The sequence below is a fragment of the Pseudopipra pipra genome, chromosome 29, assembly GCF_036250125.1.
Source record: "Pseudopipra pipra isolate bDixPip1 chromosome 29, bDixPip1.hap1, whole genome shotgun sequence".
Classification (NCBI taxonomy): domain Eukaryota; kingdom Metazoa; phylum Chordata; class Aves; order Passeriformes; family Pipridae; genus Pseudopipra; species Pseudopipra pipra.
In genome coordinates, this window is record NC_087577.1 from 2132776 (window position 1) to 2155763 (window position 22988).

The 22988-nt window shown below is 52.6% G+C and overlaps 1 protein-coding gene across 2 annotated transcripts in view; it reads right to left on the reverse strand.

The window, feature by feature from the left end:
- Window positions 1-4272: 4272 nt before the first annotated feature.
- SMG5 (SMG5 nonsense mediated mRNA decay factor) overlaps window positions 4273-22988 on the reverse strand; it is a 30915-nt gene continuing 12199 nt past the window's right edge. The window contains exons 7-22 of one of the 2 annotated variants that reach the window (XM_064638479.1): window positions 22597-22675; window positions 21888-22013; window positions 21372-21440; window positions 19335-19543; window positions 19068-19205; window positions 17307-18008; window positions 14106-14275; window positions 13747-13822; window positions 12785-12960; window positions 12281-12439; window positions 12002-12061; window positions 11013-11172; window positions 10588-10678; window positions 9908-9982; window positions 9057-9195; window positions 4273-8657 (exon numbers count right to left, since the gene is read on the reverse strand). In XM_064638479.1, the coding sequence (XP_064494549.1) occupies window positions 8574-8657; window positions 9057-9195; window positions 9908-9982; window positions 10588-10678; window positions 11013-11172; window positions 12002-12061; window positions 12281-12439; window positions 12785-12960; window positions 13747-13822; window positions 14106-14275; window positions 17307-18008; window positions 19068-19205; window positions 19335-19543; window positions 21372-21440; window positions 21888-22013; window positions 22597-22675 (2513 nt within the window). In that variant the 3' untranslated portion in view covers window positions 4273-8573. Of the gene's footprint in view, window positions 8658-9056; window positions 9196-9907; window positions 9983-10587; window positions 10679-11012; window positions 11173-11213; window positions 11390-12001; window positions 12062-12280; window positions 12440-12784; window positions 12961-13746; window positions 13823-14105; window positions 14276-17306; window positions 18009-19067; window positions 19206-19334; window positions 19544-21371; window positions 21441-21887; window positions 22014-22596; window positions 22676-22988 lie in introns of those variants that run through there. The other variant, XM_064638480.1, reaches the window with a different exon arrangement.

Consider the following 22988-nt stretch of genomic DNA (forward strand, 5'->3'; position numbering starts at 1 on the left):
GCCAGTTCCTTCCCGGGTTGGGGGGGTGGAGGGGTGGGAGGCTTCAGTGGACGTGCCCCATGTCCCCCCACCCCACACAGCTGCGGACCTCTGGCCCCCCCTCCTTGTCCCCTCCCAGGCTCCACGGTGGAGTGATGTCACCACACCTGGATCCTGTCCCCGGCAATGAGGAACCCAGTGCTGCACCACCATTATTCCAGTTTATTTTAAAGCTGCTTCTCTCAAGCGTGGGGTTATGGAGGACAGCAGGGCTTCTCTGTGCACCCCAGGGTCCTGCACCCTGCCCAGCTACGGGGCTTCTGTCACAAACCACCCTAATGACTCATTAACCCTGACACACACACACACACACACACACACACACACACACGTGCACACACTGCTGAGTCCCCATGTAGGGTGATGTATCGTCCCTGCCCCAAATTCATGGAATCACAGCTGGTTTGTATTGGAAGAGACCTGAAAGCTCATCTTGTTCCACCTCTCCCTGCCATGGGCAGGGACACCTTCCGCTATCTCAAGTTGCTCCAAGCCCCATCCAACCTGGCCTTGGACACTTCCAGGGATGGAGCAGCCACAGCTTCTCTGGGCAACCTGTGCCAGGGCCTCACCACCCACCTCCTGCACCCATCTCCCAGTTCACCTCCTGCTACAGCCCCTGGAGTCCTGTGGGACAAGACCACCGGCCCATGCTCAGCCAGGGCACTGGGGAGAACCCCATCAACCTCTGATCCCACCACTTGCAGCCTCTGCCAGTCCTCCACACCTTTCCCTGAGCCCAAACCCCTCAGTTCTGCCTCCAGCCCTGTGCACGCAGCCCCTGGGGCTGATACCGAGCAGCGGCCATGCCGCAGCAAGACATGGACACACAGGCACAGACACAGAGACACACAGACATGTTCCAGAGGCTTGCCACCTTGGCTTTGGGCCTAAGCAATGGGAACCACCAAGAGGACCCCACAGCTGAGAAGGAGGAAACCTCTAGCCCCAATTTCCTTACCCCAAACATACCAGGAGTAGCAGGAGAGGCCAGTGCAGACAAAGGAGTTCAAAGCAAAGGACAAAGTATCAGTGCCAAAAGCTGCTGACTCAGTAGTTCACCATCGTGGAGGCACTGTAGGCAAACATCGAGGGGCCTGAGGCTCCCTGCCCCATCCGCACCCCTGTGCCAGCCCCTCTTCACAGAGCTCCCCCAGGCTAGAGGGACCGAGGGTTCTGCAATTGCAGAAGCAGCAGGTGGGTGCTGACATGGAGCTGAAGGTGTGGGTGCAGCTGGAGAGGAAGGGGTAGAGGCAGAGCAGCAGGTAGATGAGCAGGGGCTGAGGGTGGGGCTCCTGGAAGAGCTCTAGGGAGGAGGAGAGCACCAGGAAGTGCCACAGGAAATACCTATGAGGGCAGAGTATGTTTTGGGGTGAGCTCCATCCCAGTTCCCTCTCCTGATCTCTGTCCCTGTCTTCCTCCTTGTCCCCATCTCCATCTCCATCCCCTCTTCACCCCCAGCCCTGTTCCCAGCCCTGTCCCCATCTCCATGGCTGTCCCTTGCCCCCATTCCCATCTCCATCCTATCGTCAATCCCATCCTCGTCCCTGTCCCCATTCCATCTCCATCCTCATCCCTGTCACTATCCTGTATTCCCATGCCCATCACCACTCCTATTCCCATCCTCATCTCCATCCCTGTCCCACCCCCACCAGGTCAGCAGGAAGTGTGCCCAGATGCAACTGTCTCGTTCTTCATCTAGAAGGAGCTGAGGGCACAGCCATGGGCTGAGCTCTTGGGGTGCCGCTATCCTGACATGATCCCACTCTCCCAGAAGATCTGTGGGGACATTAGGGCTGGTCAGGGAACATCCCGGGGGGGTGGGGCAGCCCAAGATCTGCTGTGGGGTTATGAGTAGGGTTATGGTGGGTGGGGAAACTGAGGCAGGGTGGGCTGGGAGTATCTCCCAGCTGGAGCAAGGCTGGGTGGGGAGTCCAGATGATTTCCCACCTCGAATGAGGGAACTGGGGAAAGAATCCTGGCGGCAGAGCCCCCTTCCCCCAGCCACACCTTGTGGACCCTGAAGATCTGAGGCAGCTTTACCAGCAGCATCCCGGGGCCGCAGCGCTCAGGGCGGGAAGGGCTTGGGGCTTGGGGCTGCAGGAGCCAGGATGGACACGCCCTAGAAGGCTCCCAGCTTTTTTCCAGGGTTGTGCCCAGCAAAGTCCACTCTCTGACTCTTTCAGAGAGCCACGGGCTAGGCAAGATCAAGATCCCAGGCCCAGGATGGGGGGAGCATGGTGGGGCCGTGGGTGGGTGCTGGCAGATGTCAGGTGGGCTGCAGGAAAGAGCCAGATCCTGCCTCATCCCTGCGGAGGCTCCCAGCCCTGGGGATGTCCCTAGCAGACGCAGCCTTAGGGCAAGGCCACCATGGCAGAGATGAGCCCACTCAAATACCCTGGAGACAGGACCCCTCACCGTGCAGGGGGAGTTACCGCCGGTGTGCTGCGGGGCTTGGATGAGGGCACAGGAACCTCCACCGCTGGAGGGGCCATTGCAAAGCGGCTCCAGGCACCGGATCTTAAATTGCCACCGAACTGGGAGAGCTGGGGCAGGCGACAGAGCCGAGTGCAGGTCCACGCAAGGACTCTCATAAACACCCAGCTGGGTCCCACCAGAGGAGACCTGGGAGGGGAGAGGTGGAAAACTCAAAAGTCTGGGGAAACAAAACTGGCCTGGCAGCAGCAGGAGGGCTGGTGGCGGCTCTGGCTCAGTCCATGGGGGCGATGCCATCAGAGGCTCCGCACCGCAGCTGGATGGAGCCACTGCTCGCGGGCGAAGGGCTGAGCTGAAAGCGGGATCAGTGCCTTCCAAGTCCCCATCCTTGGGGATTTAGTGACCCCGGAGGGCTTGTGTTGGGTGCTGGGCACAGCATGAGCAGCTCAAATCCACCCTGTGCCTGTCCGGGACTCAGCGGCCAGTCCACACCAGCAGGTCTCTGCTGCTCCAGCAGCCCCGGCCAAGGGGAAGCCGTGGGTCCCCAGTAGTGTTGGTAGGAGGCCTATTGGGAGGGTTTGGGGTCTCCACGCCAGCATGCAGACCCTGGTGCTGAACAGTCCCTCCAAAATAACCTGCATAAGCACAGCAAACCCAGGCAGGGTTCAGGGCAGGGGAATGACACATCTTGCCAGGGGAAGGGGGAAGTGGAGGCACAGAGAAAGAGGGGAATGGGCTGTGAGGCTGGAGAAATGGCAGCTCCTGGGGTCCCTGAGGACTCGGCTCCCCAACGAGCAGGACCAGGAGTCCCAGCCCTTGACCAGTGTTGTGACCTTTTCCTGTTTCCATTTCATCCTCAGTCCATTCCCATGCAAAGGGCATGGGACAAACTCCCACCCATGGTACCCCTGCAGCAACATGCTGCCTGTAGGGACTGATGATGAAGGCTCAGGGTTTGTTATGGAGCCAGCAGCACATCCACAGCCTATACAGGGCCAGGAATGCCAATGGCCTCTTGGCACAGTCCTCCCGAGCTGGAAGAGATGTTCCTAGCCCCACTGGAGGGGATGGAGCCGGTAGAGACAGTCCCTTTGTGCCAGGGCGGTGTTGGGACACAGGGCACGTCTCAGCCACAGCCCATTCCCTCACTGGCGACTGAAGCCGGATTTGCCTTTTCACAACCCCCCTCTCCGAGCTTCCCACCGCTGGCAGTCTCCAAAGAATGGGAGAGGGAGAGGGAATTATGCCGGTGCCTGGCTCGGTGCTTCCCACTAGTAGAGCAAATCAGGGAGCTCTGCTGGTGAGTCAGAATGAATACAGGGAAGGGAACACCGATTCATTTTCTTTTCCCCCTACAAAACATTCTCCAGCTTCCCTTGTCACCAGCGTGTGGTGGGACCCAGCCCCACCCACTGTGCCCAGTGCCTGGAATGGACACCAAAAAGTTACGTATTTTAAAAATTTACACTTTCCCCCTCCCCTGTTAAAACCAGGCTGCGAAGGCGCCCAGTGAGCCACAGCAGGTTCTTCTGCTGGGATCAGAGGTATTCCTGTGGCAGTAGCACGTGGAATCCTGGAAAGAGGGTGAACTCATCCCAAACTGCAGAGGCAGCAATGGAAATGCTATTTCCATCAGAAGGACAAGGAAGGATCCACCTGCATTTTTTTTCCTGAAAAGCAGAAAGTTTGGTCAGCAAAGCACACATCTGAGGGCAGATTCTGAGACAGAGAACACAGCCAACTCTGGGGCTGCACAGGAAAGGCAGGATGGTGTGGGAAGGACCACAGGATACGAGGTACAAACATCTCATATTTTATTAAGCCAGTCAATGTGTTCGGACCACTGTCACATGCTGCGAGCCCCAGCCCCTCCTCGCCCAGCTGGGCCCCGTGCCCCCTTGTCCCCCAGCGAGAGCGAAACCCCCTGGCTCTGCAGGCCCGTGTGCCACAGGAGGGCTGAGGAGAGGTGATTGTCCCTTGCCTCGAACCAACAGTCCCCTCGCTGCCAGTGGCAGGGCCAGCAACACAGCCCCTGTGCCAGCCCGCCCTGTCCCCACCCTGGCTGGTTGGGCCAGCGCTGCCACGTGCCAACAAGGAAAAGAACCCTAAATTGAAGATGCAAGAGAAAACCCGAGGCACTGTAGGTGGCCTCAAGCTCAGCAAGGATGGGAGCAGAGGAATGAGTTGCTCCAAACAGCCCATGAAACCACGGAGCAGAAGCCCAACAAGCACCAGCGGCCGTGTCCACCCTGGTGTGAGGACAGCCCAGCCAGCCTCAGCCACCACAGATCTACGTCCTCCCAGCATGGGGTCACCCCAAAAACCCCCAACAGCTCAACTGGGTGGTAACAAAGAGAAAACCAAACCCAAGAAACACACAAAAACACATGAAAACCCTTGGTTTTGGCCCACAAGATGGTTTTTCCATTTGCCCTCCCTCCCAGCACAGCGGCTGCTATGGAACTGGCTTGGATCTGGTCTGGGCAAGCCTGGAGTCAGTGCAGGAGCAGCACTGCAGGGATGAGCTGTGGCAGCGCCTGCACAGTCTCCATCCTGCCCGATGCTCTCGTGGTGAGGCAGCTCACAGCTCTGGCTGGGATGCACAGGCTGGGGGGTGTCTGAGGGAGACCCCACCACAGCGCACAGGAGCCACAGGATACATGGAGCCTCCCACAGACCGTCCTGTTTGCTCTGCATCAGTGACCACCACCCCAGGGCAGGGACACCACTGCTGGGGTGTGGATGATGCACCAAATCCCAGGATGAGCAAACAGGCACAGGCCCTCGGACAGAGCAGATCTGTGCGATTTATCCCCAGGGAGGAAACTCCAGCTCATCCCAAGCACTGGGATGGGGGCTGAGAAGTGCCTACCCCAACCCTAAAGATGACACATCGAGCCCCCCCAGAAGACCATGTGTGCCAGAGGACCCCACGTGCCATCCCCCTGAGGCTGCTTTGCAGCCACACTGCTCCAGAGCTTTGGAGTCTACTGCTTTTTAAGCTCCATGTATCTGAGTGGGAACATGCATCCCAAAACCATTCACCAGGTCCTCAACCACAGCCACGCACTCCGGAGAGGAGGGTGGCACAGGGACCCTTCGGGTGCCCGTTTAGAAGGTCATGATCCATTCCCATGCAGCCCAGGGTGGAAGGTGCCACAGGGCAGTCAGGATTCCCCATTGCAGGCAAAGGGCTCCTCCTTCCCTCCAGGTGTACAAAACCTCAGGGAATATTAAACCAACCCCTCAGGGAACAAGAGCAGTTACTAAGGACAGCCTCTGCTTTCGCCATGTGGCCCCGCATGGGCTCACGGTCGCTCCACAAACTCTGGTTACAGAAATTGAGTTTATTTACTTTTGTTCTTAAACTGTGTCCTGTGCCCAAATGAGGCATTGGTGACCCAGGACACTGTGCCAGCCCCAGCCTCCAGCCCCAGCCCCTGACCCCATGGCACTTGGCTCCCAGCTCCCACCCTGCACAGCTCTGGGAGATGCACAAACTGAGACACTTGCCACCAGTGAGACAGGGATTCCCTCTGGGCTGCTGCTCTGCCTGCACTGCTCTTCCCTCCCCTCCAGATCCAGCTGGGACCAAGGGAACGACCAGCCTGGAACAAAGTTGAGCAGTACCCCCAGCTCCTCACTGCTCTGATTACAGCTGCTCTTCACCAACCCCAAGCGTGGCTGGGGGATGACGGCGAGGGCTCTCAGGAGACACATACAGTCAGGCTCAGCCCCAGCTGACTCCCAGACGGTTCTGCTGTGCTCAGGATCAGGGGAGTTCCCCATCAGCAGGAAAAAGCAGAGCCCACCATGCCCTCGAGCCAGGCCCCCACCAGACAAGGAGTGTTTCACCACAAGAGCACTCTGCATATCAGCTGAGGCGCAGAGGGTGATGCCTCTGCTTTCCACCACATCCCACAAGGTGATTCCCTTCTCTTTTCCCACCCCATCAAACAGAAATAATGAGCTACACAAACACCACCACTGGAGGGAAGAGTGACTGTGAGTTTCACAGCCCATCTCAGATATCTAAGAACTTCCAAGGTGAGCCAGAGTCTTTGACCTGCTGTCCTGTGTATGTCCTTTCCTTGGCTTAGCCAAGCAAAGCACTTTGTTTCAGGAAGAGCTGCAAAATGGAAAATCCTGTAGGGAAACCCCTGTCCCTCCCCCAACCCTGCCTGCCAGCCTCCAGGGATGGATCCAGCTGAACTGTGGAGCTTGGCATTTCCCTCTGCTGCGTTGCAAAGGAGCTAGAATTGGAAAAGAAATGAATCCTCTGGGACTTGTGCTGGTATTCTTAGTTTTTACCTGAAAACAAGGAACATCCTGCCCTTGCAGTACAACACACTGTGCTCAGAGCCCACACAGACTGGAGGATGTGACTTGCCTTCCCGTGTTACGCCCCAGCTGTAGCAGCTTCTGGCTGGCTCGTGTGAGAACACACACAGGTAGAAGACTCCAGTGGTTTGTACTTGCATAGCTGCTGCTGGTTCATGTGGGTGGAGACGTCTGTTCCATGGGCACACAGAGGCAGAGGGAGCACAAAGAGGCCACCCAGCCCCTCTCCTACTGCCCTGTGAGGAACCCGTGACTTCACATCCGAGCGCCGGTGAGTGACGACGTGTCAGACACAGGTTGCATTAGATGCTGTTGGGATGGAGGCTTGTGAGGTCCCTCATGGGTCATCTGGGGAACCAGCTCTTCTAGCATCTGTCCAGGTAGCATCATCCCTCCCGTCTGGGACGCGAAAAGCACGGAATGGTCCGTGAGCTTGGTCCTCTTGGGCAGTGGCAGTCATGGCACTGCCTCTGCCGGCCCTGAGGGACACAAAGAGGGGGGGCACAAATGCTCCAGCTCTGCCGCCCTCTCTAGCATGACACAGCAGTGGTGCGTCGAACAACCAGCAGAAGATAATGGCTTTTGAGATCCTCCTTCCTCCTCCACACCCCATTGCAAGATTTAGGGAAAAAAAGGGAGAAAAAAGAAAAGACAAAAAAAGAGGTGTTGGGTTCTTTGGAGACGTCCCCTCCATCTCAGGGTTGCAGTGCTCAAGCCAAGCGGTTGAGCCTTATCAGTATTTAAATACCACCCGGCTCTTCTCCCTCTTCCAGCTACTCTGCTGGATTCCTCCTTTCCTCCGAGGTCTAATGCTGGAAGCAAAGTGGGAGAGACTGGGGATAGAGGCAGAGAGTCCTGTGGCCTCCCTGGAGCAGCACAGCCAAGCTCATGTCGCTCATGAAGTGTGTGGCTCGTAGGGAGAGCGGGGATGTGCACCATGGGGCTGCTCTCTCCTTGCAGGCCCACATCCCTTTGCACTGAGCCCGCTCCATTGGGGACGGGGAAAGGAAATAAATATGCTTGTTCTAAGACAAAAAAAATTATATTAAGAGCTTTCCCCCCCTTTTAAATAGCATAATTGTTTCCTTTTCTCTCTGACACTGGAAGAGTATCCAGAACCCCAAGGGAAATCCTCTTTTTCCTATTTTTTTTTAATATTATTTATATATATAAAACCTAAGAATTTAAAGGGAAAAAACCCCTTGAAAAAAAATTAATTCAAAGGAGGGGAAAAAAAAGAAAAAAAAAAGACTATCCGCTTTCCTGTCCCCAGATTGCCAGACAAGAGCAAAACACTCTTTGGATCTTCTTTCCCAAGCCGGAGGGCTCCATTTCCACCACGCTGGTTTGGTTTCGCTGAAGCCAAGTCCACGCTCTGAACCACCGGCCCGTTTCCGCTGGCCAAGCAAGCTTTTGGAGGAAGGAGGGGGATGAAGGACTGCCCGTCTCTCGCCCATCTCTGCCGACTGGGAGAAGGGCAGAGCTCTGCCCCACCGGTGCCGAGGGGCCTCTCTCAGAGCAGTTGGCGCCATCAGAGCTGTACAGCCGTCTGGTCGGGATGCAGGTGGAGGGTGTCTGTGTGCGTGCCCACATTGGATTGTTTTTGTTTTTTAATTCGTTTGGGTAGGTATTTTTGTTACTGTTGCTGCTGCTTCTTCGTGTCTAAGTGTCGCCCAGATTGTTGTTTCCTTCGTTCAGACGCTGCACGTTCCGAGAGGGGGAGAGAAAGGTTCACCAACCTGATGCCTTTCTGACCATCAGCCCATCTCTTTCCACTGCTTGTAGAACTCCAGAACATTTTTTATTTCTACACTGGCGCTGGCGGCTGCCTGGATGGCAGACTGCAAGCAAACACAGACAAAACAGGCAGTTATTTTTTTCCTTGCCCTGTCAAGACAACTGCCGTTCCCAAACTGGGGACTCTCCAGCAGTCTGGCATTGCTGGAAGGCCCAATCCTCCCAATTCTCATTGCTCTGGCACAAGAGGCCTGCACAGACATGAAATTCAATTCTCTCACCTCTTCCCGGATACTCTGTACCATGAGAGCATGACAAATCAAGGAACTTTCAAGGAAAAAGGAATCTCAACTTACAAGCTAACTTTGGGAAACCCAGGGAAGTTATTAGCCAAGGCAGAAAGGCAGAAAACATTAAAAAAAAAAAAAATCTTGTCAATCAATCATATTTTACCCTTGCTAGGAAGCAGAACAGCTCAGCTCAGCCAGGAAAGAGCTACTGACCTGCATGGGCACAGAAAATGTGCTTGGGTCCTCCAGCTGGAAGCCTGTGATGATGGTGACCATTCCCGTGGTGTCGTCCTCTCCACTCCCTTGGGACACTGTCAGTTGTTTGCAGCTGTCCAGTATTTTATAGAGATTCCTGCCAGAAAAGAAAACCAGAGGGGAAGGTTAGTGGGAAGATCACATCTGCTTGGGAAGGACTTTTCTGAGACTCTTCTGAGCAAAAGCACTCGGTGTGAGACATGCAGATGGATGTCCCTAACTTGTGGGAATTTCATCATTACTCACTGTATTGGGTTTGTGTGGCCAGGTTTTGGTTATGGGGGGGCTACAGGGGTGGCTTCTGTGAGAAGCTGCCAGAAGCTTCCCCCATGTCCAGCAGAGCCAATGCCAGCCAGGACGGACCCACCGCAGTGGCAGAAACAAGTAACTGTGACCCCCACTCCCCCCCTCCCTGTGCCGCTGGGCGGGGAGGAGGTAGAACTTGGAAGGAGGGCAGGGTGGGGGGAAGACTTATTTTAAGATTTATTTTACTTCTCATTCTCCTGCTCTGATTCTGTCAGTAATAAATTTAACGAATATCACCACTTTGAGTCTGTTTTGCCCATGACAGTGATTATAAGTGATCTCTCCCGGTCTTTATCTCAACTCATGAATCTTTTGTTATATTTTCTCTCCTCTGTCCAGTTGCAGAGGGGAGCGAGAGAGTGGCTTTAGTGTGTCCAGGTGGGTAAACCCACTACACTCACATAGAACAAGTTCTGTAATGGGTTCCAGTGCTAACACCTCTCCCCAAAGCCATCTGTCTGCTGGGAACCAGGCTCAGACACCTCCAAATGCTGAAATCTTACCAGGCATCTAAATCTTGTCTCTTCAATTTATGCCTCTCAAAGCTCTTCCCAACATCCTTCTGGCAACGAATGTACCTAGGAGAAGCAGAGTCTCTGAGCTCACATGGAGACCATCACACAGACCAAAGTCAGTGCCCCACAGCAGCTCCTCCAGGTGCTTCAGGGCCTTTTACTGGCTATTACCAATCCAAATAACACCTAAAGGCCTGCCCAAGGAATCCCCTGTGAATCCCTTTGGTCACCTCCCTGCCTCACCATCATCCCTGCTCACAGCACCACATCTCAAAGCCCACCAGCCCCAACATGGGCCTCAAAGTTTGTCCTCACAGCTCTTTGTGCTTCTGCAGAGCACTGAGGCACAGTCCAGCTCTTCCAGCACTCCCAGTGCAGGGGCAAAGGGCACTGCTCTGGTTCATACAGCGACAGAGATGCAACTCCCCCGTTCCTCAGAAGCAGCTGCACTTCACAGTTGAGCAACAACTGCCAGCACATCTGGAGAACCAGGTGCCAAACCTGCTACTTCACCACCTTCCTGTTCCTGAAACTTGGCTTTCCCTTGACCCACTCCTCGCTCTGCTCCAAGGGATGCACAGCCTGCTCCCACCACTGACGTTTTCTTCCACCTCAAATCCCACTCATTCCAAAAGAAAGGGCAAATCACATCCCTCTCCCCCTCTCACCTGTTTCCCTTTTTAAACTCTGCCTCCAGGTACCGGATGCTGTCCCGAGCACCGGCGTTCTCCTTTTTCAGGAAGTCTAAGCCATCGATAACTAACAAAAAAGAAAAAAAAAGAAAGAAAACCATCTTGCTTACAGTTCTACTTCTGCAAACTAATCCAGAGGTGTCAAGTTCCCCTTCCACGGAACTCTCTCTGGTGCACAGCAGCCATGGCTGCAGGCAGAGGGGGAACAGGACCTCTCTCCCCCTAGCTGTTCTCCAACACACTCTGTTGGATTCCAAACACGTGTTTGGAAATGGTGTTGCAGCTGCACCAGCCGAACTCAAGGAGGAGGGAAAGCCACTGCCCGGGCCCCTGAGGTCTGCTCCCAGCACAGAGGGGACAGGGGCAGGCAGCCACAGTTACCTGCCGTGGAGTCCCCATACCTGTGCGAGGGATGATGATTATGAACCTCCCGCTGGTGGCCAGCTGCTTGACAAGGGCCAGGTGCTGGCAAAGGGCCTGGGTGTCCGGGACAAGGTAAGGAGACATGGCTGACTGTGCTTTGGGCTGCTGGAGACTTCCCTCCAGCTGAGACACCTCCAGCTGAAAACACAGATGCAGAGACACTGGCTTCATTTATGCTGAAACAAACCATCAAACAGGGCAAGACTCACCCTGCAAAGCTCCATCGGGCCCTTCCAACCTCCCAGCACACGGAGCAGAGGGCTAGATGCAGCAGAGGGTCAGTGAGAGATGACAGTCCCACTCTGCACTGCCCCAGCACGGCCCCATCTTGAGTACTGGGAGCAGTTTTGGGCACCTCAATATAAGAAGGACATTGAACTATTAGGGAGTGTCCAGAGGAGAATGACCGGGATGGTGAAAGCTCGAGCCACTGAAGTTACTCAGCCTGCTCAGCTTGGAGCAGAGAAGGCTGAGGGTGATCCCCCACCACAGCCTACCCTGTCTTCATGGGGGTCAGCGACAGGGAGGTGCTGATTTCCTCTTTCCCATGACCAGCAATGGGACACGAGAAAATGGTTTATTCCATTTGCAGTTTCGTTGCTGCATCAGGGGAACAGTTTAGGCTGGACATTAGGAAAACTTTCTTCCCCCAGAGGGTGGCTGGTCCCTGGAACATGCTCCCCAAGGCAGTGGTCATGACACCAAGTCTGCCAGAGCTCAACGAGTGCCTGGACAATGCTCTTGGGCATTCCATTTAGTTTTAGGTAGCCCTGTGAGGAGCAGGGAATTGGACTCCACGATCCTAATGGGTCCCTTCCAACTTGAGATATTCTATAATTCAGTCTATGCAGAATGGATTTACTGCCTCTGTGTAGGATGGGAGCAGAGAGTTCCCCCTTCCCTTCCCAGTTTCTGACAATCCAGCCACTACCCTGATGGTTTTCAGGCTGGAACCAGCATCTCCTACCTGCAGTCGAAGCTGAGCCATGTCTCTCATGAGCCTGTTCCGACGAGCTTCCTCTGCAGCCTAGTTGCAAAACCAAACTTCCATATCAGTTAGCAGGAAACACACCAGCTGACATTAGCACACACTTCCAAAACCAGGGTGAAAAGGGGACACCAAAGTAGGTTTAAGGAGCAGAACAGTCATCTCCCCCCAAAGATCTGCGATTACAGTTACAACCTAATAGTAACCTACAAGAAACTGTGCCAAGCACAGAAAATTCATCCACCTCTGCCAACTCACCATGTGAAACTGGGCCTGGGCCTGGTGCAGCAAGTTGTCTTGGTCCGACTGTGCTATGCTGATGAAGATCCCAAGCTCCGAGTTGAACTGCAGGATGCTGCCCTGGAGGTGGGTAATGAAGTGACCGAAGCTCCGAATGCAGCAGATCCGCACGACAGACTGCAAGGAAGAACAGGCAGTCAGTGGCCACGGGGCTGCAGCCTGAGCCAGCTCTGACCCACAGCTCACACTTTTGGAAAAGGCAGAAACTGCTATTATACTGCTAATTCTGCTGGATGTTTCTGATCTCAGGTCAGAGACTGCAGGAGGGGGCAGCAGGAAAGCTGACAGCTGGCCAGAGTGCTCAGGAGTGCCATTAGTCTGGGTTTCCCCAACCCAAGACAGCCTTGAGAAACATCAGCAGTCCCATCCTAAACCTCTGCTCAGGCCTTCAGTGCTGGGAAAAGGAACTACATAAAACAACAATCCAGGTCTGATTTTTTTCCAGGATTTATATCAACTCACCTCCTCAACTGCTGAGAAAATGGGCCGGTCCTGCTCAAAGTTAAACCTCCTGTGTGCATTTTTCAGAGGGGGGAGATTGCGCAGGGCCACATCTTCTGGGAGCAGGAGGCTGGCCTTCAGGTCTGGGAGCTCAGCCTCACTCAGGATGTCCTTGACTTCATCACACAGGGCCAGCCCTGAAGAGGAGGGACGGGAAGGAGAGCAAAACAACAGGTAAGGGGACAAAGAGGAAAACTGCTTTAAGGCACATGATCTGTAATGGTCACTGGCAGAGGTGTTAATGGCACATGTCCTGTGAGCACCTACTCAAGGAGGAACCAAAAGGCCACCCAAAACATAAGGAGCAACTGCCCCAAACAGCTTGCTGAGCGACTCCAGGAATTCTCCCATTTGGAGGGATAGCTTTCTCCCTCCTTCCAACAGACGAACATCCCTGTTTAAACTCTGCTTCTTGTGAACCACAGGGTTCTTCAGGCTCAGCCCCAAAGAGGCATAGGGCACATCATGAGCAGCTGGAGCTCCAAAACTATTTTCCAGGGTTGCCGTGACAAAATCACAGCCTTACTTCTGCTCCTGGCAGTGAATTTCACTCCTGCTGGCCACACAAGGATTTTCACACGCTGGTGTCAGTGTTTCAGCATATTATCAGCCATATATAATACATTTTTTGTGTGTGATTTTTGAGGTTGTCTTGTTGGGGCCAGGAGTTGGACTTGATAACCCTGGGGGGTGTCCCTTCCAAGTCAGGATATTCCATGATTTTATGACTCTAAAGTCTATGGGATAGTAGTTAACTGTAACGGTGTTTTAACAAAAAAAACAACACGTGCATGTGCTGCTTCCCATTGTTCTTATAAAAACTGCTCCTTGGAAATATGTCCCCTGGGATCCCCCACACACCTTGGGAATCACTGAGAACTAGGGTTGGTGAAACATGACATTGCCATTTCCTTCTCCAGTACCTGATTCCTGCAGGTCTGCAGCAGAAGGCAGAAGGTTCAGGAGCACAGATAGCCTGTTCCACAGGCTCTGGGAGCTCTGCAGGAAAAGAACACAAAAGGCCACAGAAAATGTCAGGACTGATGTACACAACAACCAGGCCACTTGAGCCTTCCAGCACCTCACAGCCTGCAGAATGCTTTATGAAGAGTAAATCTCACTACCCCCTTCTTAAGTCCAGGTGAGCTTAATTCAGTTGGTGGGGGATGTAACATCACCCTCTGTCTGGGACTGGGGCTGGGGTTGCAACCTGCCCTCCACATCCCAGTCCAGGGGAGCTGACCAGACACAGCCTTGGAGGGAGCCCTGACACCATCCCCACCTGAGCACACATGATGATGAGGTCTGTGTTCGTCCTCAGCCAGTCCAGGAACACCTTGACAGTGAGCAGCAGCCCCTCGTTGGTCACGATCTCCAGCTTCTCCTGAAGGGATCGCTCATTCCTGCAGGATTTGTTACTTGAAATGCTTTCCTCGGAGTCAGACACATCATCTGGAAAACAAAGGGAAGTGCAGGATGGCAGGGGTTAAAACCCCTGAGATGCCAAAGCCCTGATGGTGTCAGAACAGCGCTGAGCTGGTAAAGAGTTGTGTTGAACTACCTGGTGCCTCCACATACCCTCATAAAACCAGTCCCTTTTCCACCACGGTCCCCTGTGCTGTTACCAGAATGTGTCACTCCTGCATTTTCATCTTCCTTGGGAGAAGAGGACTAAGATCTCCCTGTGAAGGTCTGACAAATGCCTTAACCCCTGCAGCAGCCTCTGAGAGACTTGCTGACAGAGCAGGGCAGCACATGCCTGCACAAGGAGCAGGGCAGTTCCTGCAGGGAACAGAGCCAGCGATGGCCATGAGTCCAGCACACTCTCACCTTTGGGCCACGCAAGAGAAGGAAATGGCAGGGCTGTCCTATGACCCAGGCCTGAGGAATTTTAAATATTGAATATATTCTTTGCAATCCTGTAACTCTCCAGAGCTGAGGATCTCAAAGCCATTGCCAGTGGAATCACACGTGACACACGTGACCTGAGGTCCAGATGGGAATCAACAACATGTTTTGCTACAGTCCTTTATTTCAAGGGCTGCCATTGCTGCCTATTAACACAGCAACGGGCATTCCATAAACCCTTGGAATCACAAGGGAGGGGGTAATTTATTCAGAACCCATCCCTGACAGTACTACACCACAAAACACCAGCTTAGAAACAGCACAGCCGAGAAGAGCTCAAACCTAAAAAAACCCCAAGGGTTAGTGAACTCATTCCACCTCTCATTTTCTACATCTGTAAAGGTATTGTGGCCACAGTTCCTGGAGTTGCAACATCTGGATAACCCACTGAGGAAAAGGGTTAAACAGATCAAAACCCATTTGTTTCTTCCTTTACCCCCCACCTCTTTCATGTATCCATGAAGCAATGCTGGGAGCCAGTCAATACTGACATGATCTAATACTGCCCCTTCAAATTCTGGCCCAGGAAAAGCCTGAATCCTGCCAGTGCTGCAGGCCAGATGGATTTGGCAACAGGCTGCAGAATGTTTCCTTGCTCCAGGAAAGCTAGAAGGAATGACAAACAAGACCAAGCAGGCCCATGTGGTTTTATCTGAAATACAAACAATTCCTGTAGTGCACCAGATCTCCTTTTCCAGCTGCTTTTGCCCAGAGCATCACTCGGTCTTAAGTTCGGTGGTAATGGAGATATGGCAGCTCCACCTGCTGTGCATCTCCAGGGAGTTCAGCCTGGGACACTCGGTGAGGCACTTTCAGGGGGTCACAGAGAGGACCCTGACACCTCTCACATGCACCCAGGTCACATCTTACACATAAACTCCTATGAGAGCTTTGCAAGGTTGATAAGCTGTCATCTTAGGGAGAACTTCCTCCCCTGCATCTGCACTGTCTGTCACCAGAGGCCCTAGTAAGTGTCTGATTAGAGATTTCACATGGGAAAAAGGAAGATAATTCCAATCTTTAATACCTGCTGGAATTATCCTCTGGAGCCAGCATGGTTTCACCAAGGCAAATAGTGCCTGACAAATTTAGTGGCCTTCTATAAATGGGGTTACAGCAGTGGGGGATGAGGGAAGAGCAACTGACATCATCTACCTGGATTTGTGCAGAGCATTTGGCACTGTCCCTCATGACATCTTTGTCTCTAAACTGGAGAGATATGGATTTGATGGATGGACCACTTGGTGGACAAGGAATTGGCTGGATGTAGCACTCAAAGAGCTGCAGCCAATGGCTTGATGTCCAAGTGTAGAGCAGTGATGAGTGGCATCCTCAGGAGTCAGGATTGGGACCAGCACTTCTTAACATCTTGCTGGTGACATGGACAGCGAGATCAAGTGCACTCTCAGCCAGTTTGCCAACAACACTGAGTTGTGTGGCGGAGTCACAGGCTGGAGGGAAGGGACGGCACCAGAGGGACCTGGACAGGTTGGAGAGCTGGGTCTGTGCCAACCCCAGGTGGTTCAGCAAGGCCAAGGGCAAGTACTGCACATGCCTTGGAGCAACCCCCTAGAAACACAGGCTGAGGGAGAATGGATGGAGAACAGCCCAGAAGAGAAGGACTTGGGGGTGTGGGTTGACAAGAAGTTCAACATGACCCAGCCACGTGCACTGGGAGCCCAGAAAGCCAATGCTGTGCTGTGCTCATCCCCACAGCGTGGGCAGCACGTGAGGGAAGAAATTCTGCCCCTCTGCTCTGCTGAGTGAGACACCCCCCCCCGCAGTGGTGACTCCAGCTCTGCGGCCCCCAGCACAGGAAGGATGTGGAGCTGCTGGAGCAGGTCCAGAGGAGGCCACAGAGATGCTCTCAGGTCTGGAGCCCCTCTGCTCTGGAGATAGGCTAGGAGAGCTGGGGGTGTTCAGCTGGAAAAGAGAAGGCTCCAGGGAGACCTTAGAGCCCCTTCCAGTGCCTAAAGGGGCTCCAGGAGAAATGGAGAGGGACTTTGGACAAGGGCCTGAACAGGACAAGGGGAAATGGCTTTAAGCTGAAGGAGGGTAAATTCAGATGAGGTATTCGGAAGAAATTTTTCCCTGTGAGGGGGGTGAGGCCCTGGGACAGGTTGCCCAGAGAAGCTGTGGCTACCTCATCCCTGGAAGTGCTCAAGGCCAAGTTGGACAGGTCTTGGAGCAACACGATCTAGTGGAAGGCATCCCTGCCTGTGGCAGGGGTGTGGAATGAGATGAACTTTGAAGTCCTTTCCAAACAAACCAGCCTATGACCTTGTAATTATCTGAGCTGCTCAGTGTTTAGTATGTGGAGCTGAAGCTATTCTGGTAATCCTGGCTGGCTGCAGGTGTTGCCTCTGCTCAGTGCCCATATTCCTGGATGTCAGGCAGTAAAAGTAAAGCTTCTCCTTCAGGGAATGCCTAACCCATGGCCTGTCCATTACTTGGGCAACCTTGTTCTCCAAACCTGGCCAAAGGAGAGCTCCCACCACGAGAAAAGGTGAATTTAGCAAACAGACTGCCACAACATGCAGTTTTCTACTTAAAACTGCATTAACAAGGCCCTTACCTTGCTCTGCCAAGCTGGGCTTCTCCAGATCTCCGTTGACACATGGCTTGCTCTCTATCCCGTCCTTCAAGGCAGGTGGTTCACTGTTGGGTTTCAGGAGGATGTTGCTGAACGTGGGGGCCAAGCGAAAGCAGCGTTTGGTCTGGAACAGCTGGGTGGACATGGCCTGCAGGTTACTGGCTATGCTTGCATCGTTAGTGCTCAGGGAAGCTGGCCCATTGACTGCTGGATCTGCTGCCTCAGTTTTAGAGATGCTTGGGCTCTTGGAGTCCCCCAGCCCACTGCCATCCACACAGTTCTTTAAGGCCTCTTTGGGCCCACTTTTGCCTCGGCTGCTTCCCTCCTCACCCGGCTCATCCTCCATGTCCTCCAAGTCAGACCGAGACTCTTGGCTGTTCATGTCAGAGTCTGTCTCCACATCAAAAGCAGCTTCTGCTTCCTCATCACTCTTCTCTGAGCCACTCTCTGAGCCATCGCTGCCCTTGATGGAGCCCTGGCTGGAATCAGAGTCAAAGCCCTCGCTCAGGTCGCTCTCATCCGCTTTCTGGGGGTGGCGGCGGCGGCGCAGACAGGAGAGCCGGGAGTATTTCTTGCTTTTCTTGCAGTTGCTCTTCCGCTGTTCCTCACTGGGCTGATGATTGGCCAACTCAGCTTCAGCTTCCTTCTCAATTGAGTTCACAGGCTCCCGTGATTCCTGATCATCTGGATTTATAAGGAGAACACAAGCTAAAGTCACAATGCCTCCCACAGGCTGCTGCTTGTCAGCCCTGAGCCTGGGGCACCAGGGCCGCAAAATTCAGCCACCACTTCCATCAGTGTCAGAACAAGCAGTGGCAACCCCAGAAGAGCTACTCACTTTCTAAAGGCACCTGGGGAAGCCCTGGGAAGCTGTGATTCCTACTGCCCAAGCTGTGCTGCTCTGTTATCAGGCAGCCTTAGTGCTGAATGCTGCTAAACCAACACCAAACACAGATGAATTCTAACTCTCCTCCCCAGCTTTCTACAGTCAGAGCAACCCCCCAAACAAGGCAATGACCTGACCCAATCCCTTCCTTGACCAACATTCTCCCAGCCTTTCCAGCAACCCTGAGTCACCCTGACAGCTTCAAAACCTGCAGAGGAGGGGTTGTTCATTGTTGCTTTTACCAGGAACCCTCTCACCCTGCCTTCAGTGAGGTATTACAAAAAGAGTGTTGGCAGGGGAAACATTCAGCAGTTTTATTCTCTGCTCAATGGGATTCCCCAGAAACTCAAGTGCTGCCCTTGCCCGAGCAGAGCTGAGGTATGCTGAAAGGGCCTGTCTCCCTCAGCCCTCCTCTGCCTCCCTCAGCCCCCTTCTGCCTATCCCAGCCCCCCTTTGCCTACCCCAGCCCAGGTCTTTCACCAAGATCATCTCCTCACTGGAGGAGGAAAAAGGCCAGTAAAGAATAGTAAACAGAGAGACAGAAAATAAAGTCTCGGACTGGGGTAAACAGGTGATGAATGAGTTGCCAAGAAACACAGAAAGCAAACTTCTTACAAGGAAAGCAACATGTCCATCCTGTGATGATTCTGATACTCACAAAGAGCATCCAAATGGAGACTGTTCAGCAGATCATCCAGCTTTGGGGATTCCAGCCCAGCAGTCAAAGATCAAGATGCCTCTACCCTCACTCAGGCACTACACTACCAAACCCACGCCCAGAAAATTAGGAAAGGAAAAGCCAGCCCTATAGGTAGGCAACTGGGGAGACCCAGCTGCTGCCACGCCTGTTCTCTTACCTGTGCCATCACTCTGAAAGGCTGGGACGGGATTTTCCCCTTCTTCTAGCTCTGCCTGGAGGCGAATATTGACGTGATTTATCAGGTGAGAGAAGAGGGCCAGCGTGAAGGCAATGGCTGCGCTGTACTGCTTGGAACCTGTAACCAGACAGTGAGGTGGAGGAGGTGAGCACTAGGCCACAGCACAAACACCAGTTCGCACAGCATCTCCAGTCTAACTGCAGTACTGCATGTTCATCATGAAATTTCCACTAAAGCACTGGTTACCTGCCCTCTTGAGGCTGTGAACACTCATAAGGCAGATGATGACCATGCGAAAGATCAGGAGATCAGGAAGGAAGGAGTAGCCGCTCTCATACTCTTCTTCATCTTCACTACTTGAGCCCAGGTTAGGAGGAGAGGGCAGGTAGAACAAGCACAGGTTGAAATCCTCCAGCACAGACTGGCAGAGAGACGTCAGCTCAGAATCCAGAGAGCTTAACAAGAGTTAAAAATAAACAAGAATTATTACTCAAGTCTCATGCTTCTGGTAATGTCTGCACAGAAACTGAACCAAAACTAGCAGTTACACTGTGCTTTAGCACCAGGTAGGATGAAGCACCAGAGAATATACTGCAGTCAACAACAGCTATGGGAAGCAAGTGACATTAATCAGATTATGCTTTCCTCTCCAAAGCTGCTAAATTGAAGACAAATGAGAACTAGAGATGGGTCATCAGAAACCAGATGACTTTTCCCATGAGAGCTCAGCAGTGCCCATTAGGCACTTCAACGCTAAAGGAAGCAAAAGTTCCAGACGCACTGCTCAGTGAAAGTGTTACACTGCACACACACAGGACTCAGCTTTTCCTCCTCCTATGACTCGAACTTGTAGTCCCGCAAGAATATTCCAAAATCCTCTGTAGCTATTCCCTCCCTCAAAGGAAGCACCTACAGGATCAGTCCAATGGGCTATGGGGGCCTCCTAGTTACAAAACGAACCCGCCAGCAGAACTTCCAACAAGTCCTTTTCAGGGGGAATTGTCCTTGGGAAATTGAAGTAATTTCCAATTTTCTTATGTGCTAAATACATATTAAGTGGATATTAAAGGAGCCTTGTAGTCCCACCACGGTATAAGTCAAGGTTGGAAAGCCAATCCTACACTGGGCTGCATGAGCAAGGGTAGAGCCAGCAGGGTGAGGAAGTGTTCTCCCTTTCTATTTGGCACTCATGAGGTGGCATCCGAAGCACTGCATCCAGTCTTGGGGTCCTCAGGACAAAAAACCCCACTGAAAAAAAAAGACACTAACAAAGTGGACTTAGTCTAGCAGAGGAACAGAGAACATGATGTATGAGAAGAGGCAAAGAGAATCAAGTTTGTTCAGCCTGAAGGACAGAAGGCTCAGGGGTACTGTCTTCTGCTTCCAGATGCCAAAGAGGTGTTTACAGAGGACCAAGAAAGACTCTCCTCAGTGGTGTACAACAAAAGGAAGGGAAGTGATGGGTACACACTGCAGAAAAGGAATATGAGACTAGGTGCAAGGAGAAAAAAATTCTGTGGTGAAGGTGGTCAAACACTGAAAAAGGGACCAGAGAGGCATGGGATCTCTGTCCTTGGATCCAGTCAAAACTCAGCAGGATGAAGCTCTGAGCAACCTCATCTGACTTCACATCTGTATCTACCTGCACAGTGAACACTACTCTGGAGGAGAACTGGACCCCCACAGGGTCCCTTTGAACCTAAACCATTCCACAATGACTTTAGGTGCAGCCTGTGTCTAAGCCCTTTAAAATACCTGCTCTATTTCAAGCAGTTAGAGGTTAATTTACAATCACCTGAAAACCTCCAGCAGAGCCAGAGAAAATCCAAGGAAAAAAACCCAAAAAACCAAAAATCACACAGCTAACAACCAGGTTTTGCTGTTTGTTTCTTTGAACAAGGTGTTTGGTTACAGATTTCCAAGTGCAGTGAACAGCCCTGCACATGTGTGGATGGTGACTCTTTGCTGTCCCATCAGCCCAAATCCAGGGCTTGCCAGGAAATAGCATTTGATGACTGCACAAGGTAAGCAAACACCAAAGGCACAGTACAGCACAGAGACAGCTGCGAGGCTCAGGAGTTCAACACTTACTGAGTGCTGGCTCGATTTAGACAAAGTAATCAACCCTTTGGTATTGCAGCCTACCCTGTACAAATAGTCTAAGGTCTTGGATCTTTTGGCAGAAAGCCTCAGCACAGGCACCATTATCCGACAGGGAATAACAATTCCAAGTGCCTGCTACTGTCAGTTATCAACAGAAGATGTAATCTGCCATAACCTTACCTGCTCTTTGGCTGCAAAAGACTCTGCAGGTACATGAAGCTCACCAGCAACCTCTTAATGTCTTTGCCTCTAAAGAGATGGAAGAGAAAACACTGTAAAGCAGGTGCCTCGTCAGAGATGGTCTGGTCTCACAGAGCTCTGTTAACAGGTAAACCAGGTCTCAACTGAAAGCTGCATTCTGATGAGAGTGGAGGGAAAGAAGACAGTTTATACACTGCCAACTTTCACCAATATGCCCCAACCCTTATAAACAGGCCCCAACTCCAGGGGAGAGTGAAAAAAATCTCTCATCTCAAACTAAACCTGGCATTTAGCTTTTTTCCTGAAATTATGACCTGAGACATCAAGAATGGGATCTAGAGTGGGGCTCTTGAAATTCTGGGAGCAGTCACCGCATCAAATGGCCCATCTACTGGTTCCACTTCCCACAAAGACACTACTCTCAACCCAGAGGATGACACTGGTGGCACTGCAAACCCTCAGCCTGCAACCCTCTCCTTTTCTTTCCCTTCTTACCGTTTCTTGCTTGGAGACAACTTCCTGGTTTCACATTTCTTCAGCTGGTGATACATCTTGGCTGCTTTGTCATACAGCCGCTTCAGGTTCCCATAGGCACCTTCGAAGGACACTTCAGACTGGATGCTGAGACAAAAAAGAAGACACAGCAGAAGTTACTTTGCTACAAGGCTGCTCACATTTCATGTCTTTAACTCACTAGCAAGTTACTCAGGCATTGAGGCACAAGGACAGGTACCAAGTGCTGCTGTCGGCACACACTGGGCAACTTAACTCCCATTGACAGCTGCAAACCCGACTTTAGCTGCCCCACAGCTCCCACCTGCCCGGCTTACACACCTCATATCGGTGGCTTCAGGCCAGGTTCAGGTAACTGAATTCCACCCACCTCACTTGGCAGGGTGCCTCCCTCAGTACCTCCACACCCCTTCCTGCCTGGCTCTCCAGCTAAGGAGAGGGCTCAGGTGAAGCCCTCCAGGTGCAGCCCTGCACAGAAGTTTAGTGACCAGCACGATGGTTTGGTTTGACTGAGGCTTGCTCTCATTACCAGCCCTGCTCAAGGGTGATCTAAACCCATCTCTTTCCCTTCCCCTGTAATTCATCTGCTGAAAACAGTCCCAAGTCCAAAGTGAAGGCAAAGAGGATCCAGCATCTGCAGCAGCAGCACACTGCTCCACAGCCCAGGACGCCCAGACCCACAGGCACTCACCAGCGTAAGTAGCAGTAGGTTGCTTCCACATTGTAGTATTTGCTGCCTGCCAATGTCCCCAGCTGGTTGAAGGGCATTCCTGTCAGGAAGGAGAAGGGCAATGGAATTCACATGGAATTCTCCAATAGCCCTGATGAAAAGTAGATCCTTTCCCCCTCACTACGTTTCCACACAGGAAGAAAGCCAGGAGACACAAACAGTAGTAAAGCTGCAGTACAAAGGTCTGGACTAAATCCTTCTGCCATCCAGGCTTTGTTTTCTGCTTTACAGAGCTTTTAGATACTCCCCACCTTCTGCCAGTTATCTACATAAGAGAGCAGAGCAAACAATGCCTCCTCCTCTGTATTAACAATGCCGCAGCCTTGACTCCGTATTTCTCAACACAGATATCA